This window comes from Eleutherodactylus coqui, chromosome 6 (genome assembly GCF_035609145.1).
Source record: "Eleutherodactylus coqui strain aEleCoq1 chromosome 6, aEleCoq1.hap1, whole genome shotgun sequence".
Lineage (NCBI taxonomy): Eukaryota > Metazoa > Chordata > Amphibia > Anura > Eleutherodactylidae > Eleutherodactylus > Eleutherodactylus coqui.
Genome location: NC_089842.1, coordinates 51,508,634 through 51,520,723, shown reverse-complemented (window position 1 = coordinate 51,520,723; position 12,090 = coordinate 51,508,634). Strand labels below are relative to the sequence as shown.

At 44.3% G+C, this 12,090-nt stretch overlaps 1 protein-coding gene across 8 annotated transcripts in view; it reads left to right on the top strand.

Moving 5' to 3' along the window:
- The window catches only part of PUSL1 (pseudouridine synthase like 1), a 50,961-nt gene that overhangs the window by 34,949 nt on the left and 3,922 nt on the right, over nucleotides 1-12,090 (top strand). For 3 of the 8 annotated variants that reach the window (XM_066606820.1, XM_066606824.1, XM_066606825.1), the window contains 4 exons: nucleotides 1,583-1,729; nucleotides 1,841-2,014; nucleotides 6,795-6,849; nucleotides 9,579-9,741. In XM_066606820.1, coding sequence (XP_066462917.1) covers nucleotides 1,583-1,729; nucleotides 1,841-2,014; nucleotides 6,795-6,849; nucleotides 9,579-9,741 — 539 coding nt within the window. The remainder of the gene's footprint in view (nucleotides 1-1,582; nucleotides 1,730-1,840; nucleotides 2,015-6,794; nucleotides 6,850-9,578; nucleotides 9,742-12,090) is intronic. The other 5 variants (XR_010793136.1, XR_010793137.1, XR_010793135.1 and 2 more) reach the window with 5 other exon arrangements.

The following is a 12,090-nucleotide window of genomic DNA, read 5'->3' as shown; positions in this document are numbered from 1 at the left end:
AAGATTGCATTGGCCATCTTGGGCGGCCTAAAACCGGCCCTGGAACCAACAGATCAGTCCCTCTGGTCCCGGGACTAAATCTTATCCCAAAACTGGAGGGTCGCTTTACTGTAACTGTTTGGAGGAGGAGATTTACTAAGTTTGGCTCCATTCACATCTTCTATGGAGGCTTTCACATGGATCCAGCCCCAACCTTCAGCCTGCTGAGCTTTCTTGTTCAGAATGATGGAAGGTTGATGCGCCCTGTTGGTCAATAAGGATCATCGGCATGGTTTGTTTCCACCATATAACTGGTCCGTCCCCGGCTTGCATCCAGTTTTCCTCTTCCTATAATTCGAAGAGTCAAAAAAGAAAGCGAACACATGGGACTGTATCTCAATATTTAAAAACAAAGCTGCTGACCACAGCAAGCAATGTTGTACCGCGCATAACAATCGGCAATGAAGAACTTGAATCAGCCCAAGATTTCACTTTCCTTGGATCCAAGATCGACCGCAGTGGAGAAACGGGGCCTGGAACCAAACGAAGAATCAGCCTTGGCCGTAGTCCAATGCAAGGAATGGCGACGGTATGGAAGAGCAAAGACATCAGCATTACAACAAAGATCCGAGTAATTAATGCCATCATCTTCCCAATAACTACATATGGGAAAGGTGGACACTCAAGAAAGGGCCTTTGAGCCTTTGAGCGGTGGTGCTGCGCATACCACGGACAGAGATGGTCACAAATAAGGCGATCCTAGACCGTGTCGGACCAAAAGTATCACTAGAAAGCAATATCGCCAAGCTACGGCTTTCATACTTTGCTCATGTCATACGAGCCAATTCTCTGGAAACCTTATTAACCCCTTAACGCCACAGGTCGTAACTGTCTATCCTGGCAGGGTGGTATTTAACGCAACAGGACATACAGTTACGCCCTGGGAATAGCGCGGGATCTCTTCTGATCTCGCGCTATCTGGAAGCGGGAGTCACTGACGGCCGACCTCCTGCTGCAACAGCCGGGGTGCATTGGGAAATCGACCCTCGCTGTTAACCCCCTGCCCCCTACATAGATCACGACGTGTAAATGGTTCACAAAGCGATCATGCTCCCTCTTGTGAGGTCATCAGACCCTCCACTATGTAATCGCGGAGGGCCGTCGGGTTACCATGACAACAGGATGCCAGATACAGGCTGTAGCCCGATTTATGTGTGTTAGACTCTCCTTGACGGGTTTGAAAAATGTCTAGAAGGGAACTAAAGAGTCTCAAATTGTGGGAATTATATAAACGCCGTATACAATTTATTTATTTATTTATTTTTTTTTATGTTTTTGGCGGAACATATTGGTGTAAAGCACCCCAGCTAGGAGGGGGCATAAAGAAGTGAAACTTTATATTGTGTCTAGTGAGCTGCACCAAATGTATATTTCCATGTGCGCCATTTTGATAAACGTGGCGCAGATTGTCACTTTTATAATATTCTATCTCCTCATCCTGCCTAGTAAAAGATATGTTTGTTGGGGTTTCTCTAAACTACTGGAAATGGATCATTTTAGACACTTTAAAATGAAATCTATTTCCCCTGTTCCCAACCTGCAGCATCCGAAAGGCCATTCGCGTACGTGACGACTTTCATGCTCGTTTCAAGGCGATCTCCCGGACATACTTTTACCGCGTGGTCACCGGATGTAAATACAGATCTTTGCCAGTATTTGAACGCGATCTGTGCTGGGCAGCAGCTGAGAGGTAAGTGTGACCCAGCGATGATGACATTAGGTCCGTGCGTACGTAATCGGACGATGCAGGATTGGCATAGTGAATGCCTAAAACTAACATTTATGTCACATCTATTCTCAGGCACCTTGACGTTCCGCGGATTCAAGAAGCGGCGCAGTTTTTTGTTGGGACACATGATTTCAGCGGCTTCAGGTCCATACATAAGAATACACCATTTCAGTCTCCGGTCAGGACTTTGCTGAAGGCGGATATAACCCCGTCCACCAGCCTGTTACCGAATCCCTTACAAAACAGGTGATACAAGCAGGATGTCCCCCAATTCCCTGACATTAAGGATTAAACTAGCTGATGCCAAGCTTCCAGAACTAGACTTGCTGTATGTTGTGTCTGGCATCCAACTGAAACGGACATTTGGGAGGAGCATTATGAATAGTGCTGTTTCCCAACTGCTGTCAGCCAATCGGAATGGTAGAGAACACTCAATGCAATGCTGATTGGCTGAGAGTAGCTGACTGACAGCAGTTTGCGATGCTCTTCCCAGGTGTCCTTTTCAGCGTGATGACAGCCACACTATACAGGCCTGTTTCTGGGAGCGCTCCCTGATTTAACTCTATTGAGCACTTTAGCAAGATCGCGGTTGGGATCTGCGAAACTTCTGACATTACCATGTGGGTGGCTTGTTCTCTGCCGTCATTGTGACTCAGTCTTGGCCTGGTCAATTAGATTCATTAAAAGGAAATGATCTACAGACATCCAGCAGCAAATGATACTCATAAATATAATATGTCTCCCTGCTTATTACAGCACTCTAGACAGGATTGCCCTTTGCTGTACGTCTGATGTGCTGCATACATTACTTTCCCTATTGGGATTTCTTCAGCAGCTCCACAATGTTTAATCCATTTGTGATATATATTTGTTAACTTTACCCAATCTGAGACCGGAGGTCTCTGGGCGGTTCTGTGGAAGCCAACGCTGACCCACCCTGTGTGTCATTTCCTTCATCCTGCCCAAAACCCTTCACGGAATAATCACTGTTTATAATATTCTGGTAAACCATGTTTTTGTCCAAAATAAATCTTTTATGAATTTTTATATATTATTATTTTTAACTTTTTTTTTTTTTTTTTTAAAGGGTTACTATATAATATACAGTGTATGTATGTATGTATGTATGTATATATATATATTTTTAATTAATTTTTTTTTTTTTTAAATCTCATTGGCCAGTTCGCAGTGCAGCTCTTCCCATAGGCTGCAGTGTGGTACCGCTGCTGTCTATGAGCAGATTGAAATTATGAACCCTTTTAAAATGTAGTTTGTAGTAGATGGATTACTCCTTAAAGGGGATGTCCGGTTACTTTTTGAAAATTAAATGTCAGGTGCAGATGGCCTAAAATAACAAATCAAGCATTATTTGCCCATCCTCGTCCATCACTGCTCCAGCGCTGCAACGCCACTGTTCACCCAGCAGACGTCAGGCAATCGCTGCCTGCTGGAACTTATGGCGTCCTAGCGCCCTGGTGAGAACATTAACGTGAACAGTCTCGTTTTTTTTTCACATGTGCAAAAAGAAAAACTTCTTTAATTGTCTCCTGGCAACATACGTAAAAATAATGCAGTGCACACGCATGTAAAATCTGTGTTCACTGCCTTTCTTTACACCCCCATAGACTTTCATGAGTGAAACTGGTCCGTGAATATGAACCAAAATAGGGCATTCTGTGGATTTGTTTTTCTTTAACGCGGACCATCATTCTACAGAAAAGAACCCCAAATTACTTTAACACTTTCCAATCCAATTTTCCTACCACCTACACGCTCCACAGGGTGAGAGTGTTGTGGATTCCTTGAAATTACTCAACAAAAAACACTTCAAAATGACCCATCATGATGATTTTATTAATTTTTTGAAATGTTTTGAAATTTAAACGCAAGATATGAGTGTTTGACATCGGAAGATCTTTTGTAGTAATCATGTAAGTATATGTATATCAATATTGCATACATTTATATAATAAGACTATTCATTTCTAATTTCTCTAATCTATCTCCGTGCCATACAGAGGCATCCTATTACTGCATACAATGTGTATAGCATATGTTTCTAACACCATGCAGGACAGAGCTCCAACGTTGGATCTCTCCTCTGCATAGTGTTAGAAACATGTGTCGGACCTCGCCCCACATGGGAGCTATGCAGGGAAATCCCCATGTCGGATGAGGTCAGACACTGGATTGGAAAGAGTTAATGTCCTGTCTGTGTTCAGTCAGTAAAAAAACAGGAAAACCGCACCTTTAGGATTCGAAATGGCGGCGTTTTTGAACGCATTGTACATCGGTTGTTTAACGCACCCTATCATTGTGATGAGGTGCGCTAAAACGCCCGAAAATAGAGCAGACAGTGCTTGAAATCTGCGCCATTAGAAACGCCGCGCTTGAACGCTGGTCTGCGACGCCCTATTGAACTCAATGGCGGCGCTGTACCGCGATTAGTGCAGCGCTTGAAACGCTACGGTAAAAAGTGGGCTGTGTTACAGCGGCCTTAGTCTACTACTTTAGTCAATTGCTTCTCCCCCTATTACCACTGGTGGCAAGTGGTAGTCTGAAAGTCACGTAACGTAGGTCTCCATTACTACTGCAGGGACTACGAGTCCTAGTTTCATCTGAATGGTGTTTTGGGGAATATAGCCAGAACTGAGACAAAGCCTGGAAAAAAACACTGTCTGAACACGGCCTTAAATGACTTGTCATTAATTACTGCTAAGCCTGCCGCTGGTGTGATGGAGAAGTACAGGGTCATACGACAGTCTTGGGTGGAGTCGCTGTAAACTGCTGTTCTATGAGTAATAATCCAGCTTTTTGTGTCTGTCTGCTGGTCTTGGGTGCTTTTCCCTGCAGCTGAGATGCCAGAGGCGGGAAGACGCTCGCTCATGAATGAAGAGGAACATCTGCTACAAATAACTTCTTTCCCCAGAATCTTTGTGCGTCACCGCGACTCCACCCGTCATTGTAGAAACATGAAATTTATACCTTGTAATAACGTTGGGTCCGGCGCACTAAATCTGCAGCCAAAACCCCGTTCCATCACTTGTTACAGCTGATATATGGCGCTCGCTGACCGTATGACTCTGCGCCATTTCACAGCCTGTTAATATATAGCATGTCGTAGGCCGGTCACCAGATGTCTGCAACCAAACCATCCACAGAAATGGTTATAGACGCTCAAGTCCTCGAAGGGAGCGTTCATTGTCTGTGGGTTCCATCACCGGTGCCGAAAACGGTGATGGAACCCTTTAAACTGAGCCATTCACTGCAATGAAACAAACACCACTTTGGTGTCCGTTCGATAAGGGTTCAGTTTCCGTTCTATTTGGAGGTATAGAGTAACAATCTACTAGATCGTTCTATACTCCAGCTAGAAGTTAAACAAACGGAGCGTTCCTTAACTGACACCATGGTGAAGGTCGTTTCTTTAAAGGGCTTTTCCCACGACTTATAATTGCTTCTTAATCACTCTGTCCTTCCTGGTTCCTGCTAACTGGGACATGTGACTGCTTCAGCCAATCCCTGGCTATAGGTAGTCAGTGATTGGCTGCAAGAGTCACATGTCCTGATCAGCAATCAGGAATGACAGAGTGATTGTGAAGCAATTTTAAGTCACAGCAAAACTCCTTTAATGACAGTGAACGGTTCTGTCACAATGCTGGTTTTGGCACCTGTGATGGAACCCCCAGACGGAATCCCACACCGAAGTGAAAACCGCCATGCAAACGCTCCCTCACCCCAAACTGCTGTATGCTTGTCAGATTTCTTAGTGTAACTGGGCCCCGGTATCTATGGTCATGCTGCTGCCCCCTTCAGGATAATACATCTATTACATCTAAATACTCTAGTAGAGCGCATGGAAATATGTTGACCAAAGTTGGATTGCTCCTCCGATGACGATGTCCTGGTGCAGTGATGTGCCGTCAGTAACATCTCATTACTGTGTTGGCTTGTAGCCTCCACCCACAGTGTCATCTGTTCCATAGTGAATGATTTGTTAGGAAACGCCTTTTATTAATAGTTTATGGGTCATCAAGAATAATTTAGTCTTGCTCCCTTGTTACGTCTTCTCCTGCTGGAGTCTTGGGGACCCGTGATATGAATTTAGAAATATATTTACCCCAAAATTGCATTAAAAAACTCCTTATATCCCACATAACAAGGCAGTAAAGGTACCTCAGCCAAAAATAAAATGCTGAAATGCAGAAGATAGAAAGTGAGAATGTACAGGACAGTGTGATCCTTCACGCCCTCGCGGAGGCTCTGCAGTGGAATTGAAAACTTTTTGCAAGAACCGCTACAGTTGATCGCGGCCCCAGCAGCAGGATACCCTGCGATTATTATATAGATGGCAGGCCGTTCTAACCGGCAAGCCATGTCTCCTTTTCTACAAAATTGGTATGAGCTGACGAACAAAGCAAAGTTGCAAACTTTTTGTGCAAGCAAGGCTCTTAATGCATTTTGGGTCATCCATGTGCCACAATCTGAAACCGGCGCCGGCAATGAGCAGGTGTAGATTTCTGCTGTAATGTACACCAATTTCTGCCATAAACTAGTAGATCTGACAGACTGCAGGCAGTCGCCCCCTCACTGCTAAGACCCTCCAACTTTTTTAAAGTTGAGAACGTGGCAGAATAATGGAAGGAAAAAAGAAAAAATGTTGCAAATTTTTGTGCCAAACAGGCGTGCGCAAAAATGTTCAACTTTTTCTACCAGAAAACTGGCGGAAGTGTCTTAAATAATTTCCTTTCTGTGTGAATTCGACTTTCAGTTGAGGTACAGTAAAACTGAAAACCTACCCACCCTCCGTGGTCTCATTTGTTGGTTTGTTCGAGATTCCAGATTGACCTAGAGCTGTGTTGTGATCGGTACAAATGGTTCTTGGTTCGTGTAAGCAGGTATTATGGACCAGTAGACAGTACCATCATGCCAAGAACTCAACCTTCACACTGTGCTCCCCTCTTATTACACGTGTTATATACAGATCTGGTTATACATCACTTACTCTGTTTTTCTTTTCATACAGCAGCCTTCAGTTCTGGGATTTTACCTTCAAAGGTAAATCTTTTACTTACAACCAGGTATGGTGCTTGTACATCTGCTATCATGATGACCTCAAATGACAAGGTTCTTGCATATTTAAGGAGTCTCTGCGTTTTTAGCTATATGATCCATTGTAGCCTCCCTTGGGTTGGGTTTCTCCGTGCTTCAAATCCTCAGAGCAGCATTTTATGGAGATGTTAAAATGTTTTAGGGCCAATTCCCATGGACGGATAATCGCTGCGGGATTGGCGGTTAGACACCCGCCGCGAATCCTGCAGCAATAGTCGTCCATAGAAATGCTGTGTTAACAGATTCTTCTCCAGCCCAGCGGCGGCACATCATGCACTGCACATGTGTGCCAGCCCACCGGCTGATAATTTCGCCGCGGATCCGCAAAGGTGAGTATGGGGTCTCTGCGGGACGCCAGGTCTGATTCTGCTGCGATGTTTCGCATGCGGAATCCGACCTTACCATGGGCAGGAGACCTTTGGTGTTTTGTGTTGACATATTATATACATACATATTGTATACAATACATATTTTGTATTAGTAGACATGTTGTACTTTCCTTGATTTACTTTCAACTAGCATTTTGTATCAAAATTATGGTATATCCCAATCATTTTGTACATTTTGGACCTTCTCTTTGCCACACTCCCTTTTCTATATACTCTTTACAACTGTCTATTGAGGTGCAAAAAGTGTCTAAAATGCATAATAAATCTGGTGTTCATAGTTTCATTTTTAAAAATGCCACCTTTTAAATAAATGTCTTACTGCGATCTTTAAAATGACCATTTGGGCAAAAATCTCTCCTGGGACTGGAAGTTGGAGGAGGGGGGGGGGGGGGATTGATCTGCACCTCCATCCTCCCATTGCACTGGTCTAACACTATCAATAGTCTAAGACAGTTGTGGCCATCAAGTGCAAGTACTATACCCTTTCCACATTCTGGTCCCACGTAGTCCATCTAGTCTGTCCTCCTTCTATTCTTTCCTTTTTATTTCTCTCTTTGGATATCTTTATCCTAGGCATCCTTGAATTCAATTGACTTTTTTTCCCCTCCAACTAATTGTGGATTTACAAACCGATGTTTTGGGGTTTTTGCACCTCATCATTGTCTGACCCAAATCATAGGCCTCTCACCCTGCCAGCCAGCAACCTGCTGTACACTGATGAGAGGCAACAACCCTAAAACAGGCTGACCATACATGGTTCTCTCTTTTCCTTCTGGAATAGATTCTGGCTTTGGCTCATATTCCCAGTCTTTGTTACAGGACCTATTAAAAGGTCAGACATTCACTTGCAAGAATGCTACCTTCCAATATGTGGCGCTGTGGAGGCATTGTCCATTTGCATATTAAATTTCCCAGAGGACCATGGGTGGCCTTGGAAGTCTTCTGAGACTTCATTGGCAGGCACCGCAGGAGGGTATGACAAATACACCAACTGATTCCCTGTCTCTTCCCCTAACCGCAATATAACTTTGTTTATGGTGCTTTAGCCAGCTGGCAGATTCCTTTTAAATACCGTTTTATAAACTTTTGTGTGGTTAATGGGGAAAAAACTGCAATTTTGTCATGATTTTTTTTTTTTATTTATTTTTACGCTGTTCACTACGCAGTAAAGATATGTGATTTTATGGCTCGTTACAGTACAGCGACACCACATTTACCAAAGGTGTTTGTTTTTACTCTGCAAAAGAGGTAAAAACACTCTTGACAAAATTTTATCATGCTGCTGCATTCCAAAAACTGTAACTTATTTTTCTGTCATTTGGATCTTTATGTGGTTTTTTTTTCTTGAGAAATGACTTGTAGTCTTGACTGGTACCTTTTTTCGGGCAGATACAACTTTTTGATGACTTTTTTTATTCCATATTTTTTTACAGGCATGATGAGGAGAAAACATTTTTTTGTTTCGGTAAGGGGCTTGATCCTGTGAACATTTTGCTAAGTTCAATAATACACTGCAATGCTTCTGTATTGTAATGTATTATGCCTGTCAGTGTTGCTCTGACAGGCAGCCCATCAAGTCCTGTTTCAGGTAGGGCTTAATAGGCTTCAGTACATGGCAGACCTGGGGGGCATTGTTGGGTCCCTGGCTGCTATGGTAACCAGTCACCAATGGGCTTACAGAGGGAGCCCCCTCTCTGTAAAACCACTGACCGGTAGCATGTTAGTCATGGCAGTAGGGGTAGGATGCAGGGGGAAGCGTCCACTATTAATTAGCAGCGCCACTTGTTACACTCACAGCTTCCCAAGCTATGTGCAGTCAAAGCAGTAGGGCCTTTTCTGGTTACCCAATCACAGCTCAGGATAAGCAATAGGCGGTGCTATAGAGGTTTTAGTGGGATTTGTCCATAGGATAGACTGTCAATGCATGATGGGTGTAGGCTCACTGCAGAACGAGTGGCGGCATTTGCTGTATTGCTGTAACCTCTTGACTGAAATGCTGACACAACTACAACCATATGTGTGCAACCATTCAAGTGAAACTAGCTGGGCTGCAGTACCAAACACGGCCCGGAGGCATATGATGCCGTATCGGTATTGCAGTGTAGAGTTGGGACCCGCACCAATCACAGAATCATGGTTCGTTCTACAAATAAGGTCATCAATGTAGAATTTTTTAAAAACCTCTCTTAAATGCGTTTGTGAGCTTACTTAACAATGATGATGGACACTAGCTGCTCTCCGAGGCTTCTGATTACTGCTGATAAGCTCCTCCTCTTACGAATATATAATGAACTACTCTTGTGTTCCAGGTTCGGAGGATGACCAGCGCTCTGGTCGCTGTAGGTTTGGGGAATCTCACACCGCAACAAATAAAATTTCATCTGGAAGAGCGTAGGCCACCGATGTTCCCGGGAGCCATTGTCGCACCACCATCTGGACTGTTCCTTAAGGAAGTTGAGTATGATGAGGAAGGTAAGAAAATGCTTATGTAATGTCTGTAGGATCCCGTGAGCTCTTATAGTCTGATAGAAGTTACAAATACTGACTTTACATGTGGTAGGTCTCTCTTACAAGGTCAAGAGCATTTAATTCAATGAGATCAACGCTCGTTTAAATGGCCTTTACAGAGGTCAGCGCTGGCTCAGCAATAGTCTCATCGATGTCGGCAGCACATTCCCCGTTCATACAGGGAGATGTGCTGTTGGCAACTAAGATTTTTTTTTCTTTCCTGTAGTATAAATGACCCTTTTAGACGACATACATCCCACTTGGCTAATAAACGAGCATTTGTTCTCTAGCTGATTGAGGGCATATTTACATGGCCAAATATCAGGAAAATGAAAGTTCATGAATTACTGCGTTTCCCCGAAATTAGGACCTACCCCTGTTTTCGGGGAAAGCTTGAAATATACCCCCCCCCCCCCCACACACACACACACACACACACGAAAATAAGCCCTAGCTAAAAAGCCAAACAAACCAAAAAAACATTGATACTCACCTGGCCTGCGGCGTCTGAGTCCCTCATGATGGTTCCCAGCGCTGCGGCAGGCTGCCCTGTTACCAGAAAGAAGATACCTTGGCATGGAGGACACAGCAGACTGCCACATCGCCGCCGGAGACTAGCAGCCAGCATTGGCATCAGGACACCACAGACCAAGTGAGTATAAGCCCGCCCCCCCCCTGAAAATAAGACACTGTGCCTCTTTTGGGGCAAAAATTAATATAAGACAGTGTGTCTTCTTCTCGGGGAAACACGGTAGTTGATGTATAGGGGCTGATTTACAAAAAGTGACGATTTATCAACCAAAAATAGTCAGCAAAATTGATGTCTATCAACTTCATAAAGTCTGGCGCATAACATTAGGTGAATTAGGCCCACATTCAGCACAGCATACTAATGGTCTGACCTGATACAGACTTTTTCTACCGTCTTTTTCTGAAAATTGTTGTTTGCGGGTTATAAATTTGTTAAAAGGGTTTTCTTTTATTTTTAATTTTATTTTTAAAACATTTGAAATAATCTATCCGCTTGCCATAGCTTGATCACTTGTACAATGTACTGCGACACTCCTGCATTGCAGCATACTATACTTTTATTGTTTATCTATTAAGCCATGCCGTAGGGCTTAAAGGGGTTGTCCCGCGGCAGCAAGTGGGTCTATACACTTCTGTATGGCCATAATAATGCACTTTGTAATGTACATTGTGCATTAATTATGAGCCATACAGAAGTTATAAAAAGTTTTATACTTACCTGCTCCGTTGCTGGCGTCCTCGTCTCCATGGTGCCGACTAATTTTCGGCCTCCGATGGCCAAATTAGCCGCGCTTGCGCAGTCCGGGTCTTCTGCTCTCTTCAATGGGGCCGCTCGTGCAGAATGCCGGCTCCGTGTAGCTCCGCCCCGTCACGTGCCGATTCCAGCCAATCAGGAGGCTGGAATCGGCAATGGACCGCACAGAGGAGCTGCGGTCCACGGAGGGAGCAGACCCCGGCGGCCATCTTCAGCAGGTGAGTATGAAGACGCCGGACCGCCGGGATTCAGGTAAGCACTCTCCGGTTTGTTTTTTTAACCCCTGCATCGGGGTTGTCTCGCGCCGAACGGGGGGGGGGGTTAAAAAAAAAAAAAAAACCCGTTTCGGCGCGGGACAACCCCTTTAATAGACGAACCTTAGGCATGATTCCGTTGGCAGTTCGGGGAACCTTCACCAGTTCCCAGGCTGCAATGGCAACCATCAGCTGATGAGAGATGATGATGATGAAGGAAGGGGTCCCCGTCTCTGTTTATTGGCTCTGACTGACTTCTTACCCCTTTGTTTACAGGCTTAGACACCACAATCAGTATTGACCTAGGCAACTAAGAGGTTAAACTATTGCGGTGACTTTCAGCTGTCACCCGCCAGTTATGGCGCGGGCTCCACTTCCGGGTCTCCCTACATTTCCCTGGTGTACTGCTCATGGAAAACCCTGTCGAGCTAAGGGGTTAGGCATGCAAAAAACTTGGCTTCGTACTTGTGACATTTTGCTGCTTTTCTACACAAAAATTCAGTGATGCTTTGTATCCTTCTAAGGGCGGCTTCACACAGATTTACGCGCACAACACCGAGAATAGAACCCGTTGATATCAATGGGTTTGTGCACATTTTCTGATTTTTTTTTTTTTTCCACACGTGCAAAAAAAAAAAAAAGTAGGATCTGCTCTATTTTTGTGCGCATTTGTGCTACAAGCGTCCCCATAGAAGTCTATGGTAGGTGTGTAAATACGCGCCCGAATGCACATTACGCTGTGCAATTCCGTGAAAAAAAGAGCACCTCAGGTTA